The sequence below is a fragment of the Mesitornis unicolor genome, unplaced genomic scaffold, assembly GCF_000695765.1.
Source record: "Mesitornis unicolor isolate BGI_N332 unplaced genomic scaffold, ASM69576v1 scaffold2727, whole genome shotgun sequence".
Classification (NCBI taxonomy): domain Eukaryota; kingdom Metazoa; phylum Chordata; class Aves; order Mesitornithiformes; family Mesitornithidae; genus Mesitornis; species Mesitornis unicolor.
In genome coordinates, this window is record NW_010194312.1 from 1 (window position 1) to 8,117 (window position 8,117).

At 45.7% G+C, this 8,117-nt stretch overlaps 1 protein-coding gene across 1 annotated transcript in view; it reads right to left on the reverse strand.

Moving 5' to 3' along the window:
• Positions 1-5,757: 5,757 nt before the first annotated feature.
• The window catches only part of LOC104543198 (calcium uptake protein 1, mitochondrial-like), a gene marked incomplete at its 3' end in the record, with an annotated part of 48,913 nt that continues 46,553 nt past the window's right edge, over positions 5,758-8,117 (reverse strand). Inside the window, exon 6 of the mRNA XM_010187748.1 lies at positions 5,758-5,895. Within this exon, the coding sequence (XP_010186050.1) occupies positions 5,758-5,895 (138 nt within the window). The remainder of the gene's footprint in view (positions 5,896-8,117) is intronic.

Below are 8,117 nucleotides of genomic sequence, written 5' to 3' on the forward strand. Positions count from 1 at the left end.
GCATGGGGTTATTGCGACCAAAATGCAGGACGCAGCACTTGACCAATGCAGCTCCAGGACTCCCGCTCAGTTACGCTACACAACACCCGATTTTATCGACCCATTTAGCACCAGCATCAGTGTTGGGACAAGAGCTGCAGCCTCCAAACTCCCCTACCACAGCCATGGCCCAGAGCCGGTGGAGGAGGTAAATCATCACCACTGTAATAACCACTCAGCCCTCTTCTCTGGAAGAGATAAATCAGCTTGCCAGGAGTTCAGGTTCAGGCTCCTCCTATCCTGTCTAGCATGACAGACTGATAGAGCAAGATACTAAAAATCCCAACTGCATAACACAGCATGGTTTTGTCGTCTGGATGGAAGAACACAAGTTCAAGTGGGTACTGCCACATATAGATTTATACAATTTGTTGTAACCCTGCTCAAACCCTTCCCAACAACTACTAATCAGGGAAGAAGCCACCTATCTCTTTTTGAAAGAAAAAGCATATTTTTTTACGATCTCCTCATACAGACACAGTGGCTCTAGCATTGTAGGCAGAAGAATTACAAAAAATGTTGAATCTTTTTAACCTAGAAGTATTTCAGCTTGTTCCTATCATCGCTGTAACCGAGTGTGTGGCAATGCCCTGCTGATGTTCACTGAGCAGCATGCACACCGACAAATGCAACAGCAGGCTTTGTCAGCCCTGGATTCATGGATCCAGACCAAAAAGGATGAGATAGCAAAATGCACACAGGGACAACCGGTATGAAAGAAATCCCCAGTTACAGTACAGGGGGCTTTATTTCAATGTGTACCTGCTCCACTTCCCAAGTGGCATGCAAAAAGATGTATGGCAGAATTAAAAAAGATACTGTCCTAGCAAAAAACCTAAATAAATCAGGTACTTCTGCAGGATTCCTCCGTTTTGTACAACAGACCTAGCAGTTCAGACACCCATCTGGATGACTCCCTGCTCTGCATTTTCTGATTGACATGCTCCTGCCTGGGAACAGAACTAAAAGTGTGGGAAGCCTGGAGGAACCAGGAGGCACGCAGCCACTTTCAGGCCAGCAGAAGACACCATGCTGTGGTTTATCTGCTCTGTTTGGCACATTTGATGTTGGCAGTAATGGCCACAAGGCACCCCAGCAGCTGTTCATAAGCAAAGAGCCCTAAAGTTGGCATTTTCCTGGAATCTTCCACCACAAAATGGCAGATGTCAAGGCCAAAGAGCACTGCTGTCCGTGCAAAACAGCCCCTTGTTTAGTACCAACACTGCAGTTGCTATTGCTCCAGTGGGTAACAGGGAAGGTTTACACACTTATATGCATGAAGCTGTGGTCCTTTCACCAGCTGAAAATGCAAAAGCAACAATGTACAGGGTAACCTACAAATCTGGGCTTTCACATGGACAGGAGATACTGAATCTCTGTAGCAGAAATGCCATTGGTATTATGAAATGTAGTACTTTATTGATGAATCCTGTAGTAGAGGCTGGCATCAGAGTTGATTTCTTTCCAGTTACAAAAATAAAATCAAATCAAAGACTGGGTCAGCCTCAGGATTGCACCACCAAGTCGGCAGATGAATTATCACCTTCATCAGCCAGAAGTCTGGGTATGGGAATTTATCTGTTCCCGGTGCTCAGCTCTTCGTAAGCTATCCACATCTCCACTGAAAGACCAAGAGATGTTTCTGTTACATAATAAAGGCTTGTGTCGATTTGGAATCACAAGAAACTGCATATCTGGAGAGCACCAGGGCAGTGCTTACGGGATCTGGACGATCGCTTCTTTCAAGGCATCTGTCGATGGAGCTCTTAATTCCTAAGCCCGAACCCTTTCATCATTTCACAAGCAGGCGGACTCCAGATATGCACATCTGCTTGCAACACCTTATGACAGCTCAAACACCTTCTGCAGAAGTCAGGGTTTCCACCTGGGAACCCATGATTCAGCCAGGGGGAACTGCATTTCACTCCCACCCTCTGCCATCTCTACAGAAAAATATGCTCGTAGCCCCCAGAGCATGTGTAGATGATGACTTCAGTCACTGTTTCTGAAGAGTCAGCTTGGTTTTCTAGCGGTTAGGGGGACATAAACCAACTATCTTGCTTGCAAATACTCCCAACAGCTCGAGTCCTTTTAACTAGGAGAAAAGCAGCTGCGTAGGTGAAACTCAAGGGGGAGGACAGCATGCAATTTTAAATAAAGAAGAGTGTGGCAGCTCTGCTGAATATGCAGAGGAGTTCACACATCCAGGGCGAGATGAGATTTTTTTTTTCTTAAGAAAAATAAGAATGAGAGCGGATTCTCAATTAATACAAGAAAACGTGCCATCCCCGAAGCAGGAACATAGAGTAAGTGTTGGAAAAAGGCTAAAAGTTAGATTAAAACCAGAGCTTTAACATTCTGGAGGCTGCCTTGTGCAGAAAAGGTAATTGCATCAGACAGTGAAGATGATGTTTGGCAGATTTCATTAGGAATCACTCACAAGGTAAATTGTATTTCCAATTTTAATTTTATTTTACTCCCTCTTTCTTTGAAAAGCAATAGCAAGTCAAAGCCCCTACTGCTTTTGGCATAGAGGGGAGTTACAGCAGCTTAGTAACTGCAGATAATGGTACTGTGCTGCTATAAAAGTAGGCTAGTGAAGTGTGAAAAGAAGGGATTTGGAGAAAAATTCTTCCTGCAAAACGTGTTTGCATCGTAAACTGCTCTAGCAAGGTGTGCAGTGACTGAGAGTATTGCAGAATAAATGAAGTGGCTGAGTGGCTTTAATGTCTCTGTGAGGTCTGGGAGCCCAAGGGAGAGCAGTGGATAGCACCGCTCCACTCCCTTTTTACAGGGTGGAAGGAGAGCAGAGCCTGACCGAAGCAGCTGCTTGCTCTGCAGACACCTGGGTTACAAACACAGAGGGTGCAGCAACGCTGGTGGCATCAAGCTTCTGCAGTTTCACGTGAGAGAACGCTCTCTGGCTTCATACTCAATTCATTTACCAGGAAAACTTTCACAGAATCACAGAATCGCTCGGTTGGAAAAGCCCTCCGAGATCATCATGTCCAACCGCTCCTGTCTACCCCCTAAACCATATCCTTAAGTACCTCATCTACCCGCTCTTTAAACACATCCAGGGATGGTGACTCCACCACCTCCCTGGGCAGCCTGTGCCAGCTTCTGACGACCCTCTCAGGAAAGAACTTCCTCCTTAGCTCTAACCTGAACCTCCCTTGGCACAGCTTGGTGCTGTTTCCCCTTGTTCTATCCCCCATCACCTGGGAGAAGAGACCAGCACCCACCTCTCCACAACCTCCCTTGAGGCAGTTGTAGGTGGTGATGAGGTCTCCCCTCAGCCTTCTCTTCTCCAGGCTAAACAAGCCCAGTTCCCTCAGCCGCTCCTCATCAGGCTTGTTCTCCAGAGCCCTCCCCATCCTTGTGGCTCTTCTCTGAACACGCTCCAGAATCTCCACATCCTTCTTCTAGTGAGGGGCCCAGAACTGAACACAGGACTCAAGGTGCATCCCTGAATAAGTTCTCCAGAAAGCTCGAGGGGTGGTTTGCGTGATTCTGGTCATGGGAGTCCTATTGCCAAGGAGATGGGGAAAGTTAAGCTACGTCAAAACAGACAGCTGCACCAGGATAGTCCAATAAAGTGTGTTTAGATACAAAGTGCTGCACACAAATCTGCAAACGATACAGTCTTCTAAAATACCACAGGGTAGGGAAAAAAACCAACCCAACACGAACACTCAAGAATAGGCTCTCCTATAGAATAGACATTGCAAAGTTAGGCCTCAGGCTGGATTCTCCGAGAGCTAAAACCTGCTGAAGTGAAAGGTTTCTGTGCCCGATTTCTTTAGTTCTGCATAAGCACTGACTCTGAGCTGCTAAAACGGTTCATCTGCCTCCAGTGCAAAGCAGCTGGCACTTCTTGCCTCCCTTCCATCTCCCTAAAACATTAAATACCTTGTACTTGTTAATATAGAGGCTGTCTAGTTTTAGGATTTGGGGTGTTTCATTCCCCCTGGCCTAAGGAATTGTGTTTTCCACCAATTCTGTTTCTTGCAAATGTAATTGTTTGTGGTATTCCCCAATTTCTCTCCTTGAAAGTCCTTTGAATAAGGAAAGAAAATGACTTGTTCTGAGTCCAGTTATCTGCCAATAGAAACACGGTCTGGCTGATTTGAGGATGAAGAACAAGGTAAAACCAAAAAGTTCTTCCCCTGCCACAGATGTCAGGGTCTTGGCTTACACATGAAAGGAAGAAAGCATCTGCCGTAAGAAACCTTCCAAAATACCTCCCTCTGCCTGTTTTCTCATACTCCCAACTACTGTTCAATACATGTCAGGGTGAGGGGGTGCGTGTGTATATGTATAAGACACCCCAAATCACATCAAAAGAATCAGTAGTTTGGGAGGGTTAACAACAGAGCTGATCTTTTCTATTAGACACATATCACAGTGAAGTATTTTTTTCCACAAGAAATCAAATGATTCCTGTTAAAACTCAAGGGGAGCAGAGGTATTGGAAAAGCCAAATCTGCAGCTTCTCACTCAAAGATCGAAGAAATGGAGACAACTTTGGAAACATCGATGGTCTTCTTTAAGCTGGCAAAGAGCTTGAGGTGAGATTTCCGAATATTAACGCGTACTGCAGCTCAGCTCCAATGACATTGACACCATCCACTGATAACAGCCAGTTAAATACTGAGCCTGTTTTCCTGCAGAACATGAGGGAATCTACAGGTACTGCAGCTCCTCTGGGAGGAACACGATTCTGAGCACGGCCTTTTGGTTCCCCTGTGGTTTCCTCCAGTTTTTAACGTTTTGGCATTATCTGCAGTTAATAGAGACATATTTGTCTGTGCCCTGTTGCTTCAGTATGCCCAAATTCTCCTCCAGCACCACAGAAAGAGAGAGTAAATGGAGGGAAAAGAGCCACTGGAGTGGCTTCACATGAACTGAGGATTCCTGCACATCACAGGAGTTCAGTTAAGACACCAAAAAGGGATAAAAAAGGACTATTCCCTGACCAACACTTGTGGTTAATAACACACTTTGCATCTAAGCCAGTTAAGAAATAAATGCCGGTTCTGATATCAGGAGGAAGTGGCTCCAAAACAGTCAGACCAACCCAAAATGCACCCAAAGACACCCCATCCATTCTCATTTTGACGAATCACTTGTTTATAACCTAGTTAATAAAGGAATAATCCATCTTTATAGAAGTAGGCATGAAATTCTAATTCTGAAGTAATTTAGCAGCCCATACTTGCCTTACCTGATAAAGCACGTCCTTTTGGTACGGATGTCTTATTCCAAGGTCTCTCACTAAATTAACGAGAGTAGGACCTGCAACCTTATTCCTCTCTAAATCATGAGTAATTCAAATAATTTGTCACGTAAGTTCATAACTAAAGAATAAATTGCCCAGTCACAGCAGCCAATTAATCCAAGGTCAAGCCAGTACCTATAGGAACAAGTCTTCAATGTTTATTCTGGCTCCAGACCCAGGGTGCCGTTCAGTGAAATTAAATTTTGAAAATTACAGCATCCATTTTAATAGGGACAAGCCTACACCCTGATCTGGACACTGACCACTGCACTCCCACCTCTTTGCTGCTGGCAAAGTATTTATCACCTGCAAAGTCAGCGCGCCTCCCCGCACTGCTTAACAAGGTGGAGGTGCTTTTCTTAAGAAGATGGAGATTGCACAGTGTAGGATGACTGCCCGCACCACAACTTCCTACGTTTGCCACCAACGCCACTGACCTCTCCATCCTGGAAGTGCTTCTTGAGCTGCTTCAGCATGACGGTGAGCTTCTTGGACTGCACCCCGCTGTAGGCCAGCAGCATGCTGCCGAACTGCCGCTCCGTGATCCGCCCCTCCACGGGGTCGTGCCGCTCAAACTGGAAGGGAACAAACAAAAAAAAGAGAGGGAGATGAAAACACGACTGTGCAGCAGAAAGCTTCATTCAGGGCAAGGGCATAAAAAGGCACTATAAGAAAAAATGAACGTTGCAGGAAGCGCTCATGAAGAAGAAATCCTAATGCACTGGAATATCTGCTTTCCCCACGACTGTCTCCATCAGTAAGCCAACATTTTCCCTATGTGCTATTCCTTGGACAGCCTCTGGAAGGAGTCTTTATATCTCGCCCTCCTAGTTTTACCTTGCAGGGAGATGGAGTTTGTAGAGCTGGACTTGAAAAGGCAGGATAATTAACTTGAAACCAAGCTAGGTCTGCAGGTCTCCACAGGGGTGATTTCAGCAAGAACAAATATTAAGGTGTTCTTCACAGGCACTTCCAGCTTGGATGTCTGAATAATCCAGAGAATTTGGCTGCTGCAGTGACGTTTTCTGATTAATCAAACATCTGCACAGGACTGAGCTAAGGTACAAGTGTGTGCTTCAAAAGAAGCATATGTAGGAGCGGTGCCATGACTGCTACAAAGGGACCTGATGGTTTACAAACCAGGAGAGAAAAATCTTGCAGAAACTAAGTCTCATTGTGGCTCTTCTCTGCTCCAAGCCCTGTAGAGGTGGATTCAGCAAGGGAAGGTTCATGGAGATCTCCAGACCTCACCTTCCCAGGTCCCAGAAAGTTCTCCTTGTCCTAAGCCCCTTCAAAACCCTTACAAACACTGCTGTGAGGCACCTGCAGAGCTTTCTCCAAGCCTTTCAGCAGAGGAGGGTCCCCTCCATTAATCCATCTCTCCAGCACTTGCTTACGTTCTCCTGGCTTTCACTGCAGGGGAGAAAGGAAGAGCCATTCTCTCAGCTTGGGAAGGTGCTGAGTGTGAGCACCACGTCTCTGCTAGATGAATAATGCAGATTTCATCTTTTCCTTTTTTTCCTCCCCTCACCAATTTGTGACTCCAGAAACATCAACGCTAGACTTCAACCGACTTCGGTTTCACAGATCTCAGCGTTCAGGATCCTTTATTTGATTCCCTTCTAATTTATCAGAAGGAATATGACCTATGCCATGGCTGATCACAAGCCAGAAGGTGACATTTAACAACAAAATTAATTTTTAAACTCCTACAGAACAACTCAGTACCACTGACTTGACATTCTATTGCTCGGCAAGTTAACCACGTCTGCCTCAACCGCCCTTCCGTGCTTAATTACACAGCCAACACAGAAGCCAGCAAGGCACCCAACCAAGATCAAGGTGGGGAGATGAAAGCCAGCAGCTCCACCAGCCTTGCTTTCAATCCTTGCGTAGGCAGAGCTCCAGACACAGCAGCTATATGTGCTTCTCACATACAGTGCTCTCCAGCTATGCTAAACAGCGATTAGGCTGCTTGCAAACAAGCTATTACAATTTCCATGCTAATGCCAAGTTGGGGGTAAATATTTTTTAATTATTAGCAGTATCAGCCAGACTTTTGCTGCTTTTGCCAGCGGGACACTTGGTGATTCCCACCGCGTTTGCAATGTCTGAAGCACGAGGGCTGGAGGGGTTTGGATGGACTATGCTGTGGGAGGCAGCTCCCAACTGGACAAATTCTGTTTTAACACCATGTGGGGAAAAAGGGCAGCACGTTTTACTGTTCTCTGAAACAGACACTGGGCTTTGCTCATGATGCAAAACACCAGCCTCTTTGTCCCCTTCTCATGTACTGGAGAACCAAAAAGGAAAACTCATTTGGAGAAAAAGTATGTGTTCTTCATTAAAAAGCAGAGGTAGTCCTTGCTGCTGAGTTTGAAGAATGTGAAGAAGCTTCACAGTACCCAAGGGACACAAAAATTGACTGTCAGTACTGTTTCAAAAGCAGCACTGCAGCTTCCTTCTACTACAATAATCCTAATTTCAGCCCAAAAGACACAAATCGCTCTTTTGCTACCAACTGCCTTCAAATACCCCAAGTTTTAGCAGAGATACCATCTTTTATTAAAGAAATGGGTACGAATATCTCCAGTCAACCTTGTAAGTGGTGAATATGCTTAGAAAAGTCTTTAGTCAGCACCTAAAAGCCCAGCGCTCCTCTCCCCCCACCCCGCATTAAAGGAGCGGGCATCGCGCTGCTCCACAGCGTCACACAAGCAGCACAGCTCCCTGCAGCCTTGCAGATGAGGAAATAAAAAAGGGCCAACTCCTCACAGCGTTTTTGTGACTCGGCATT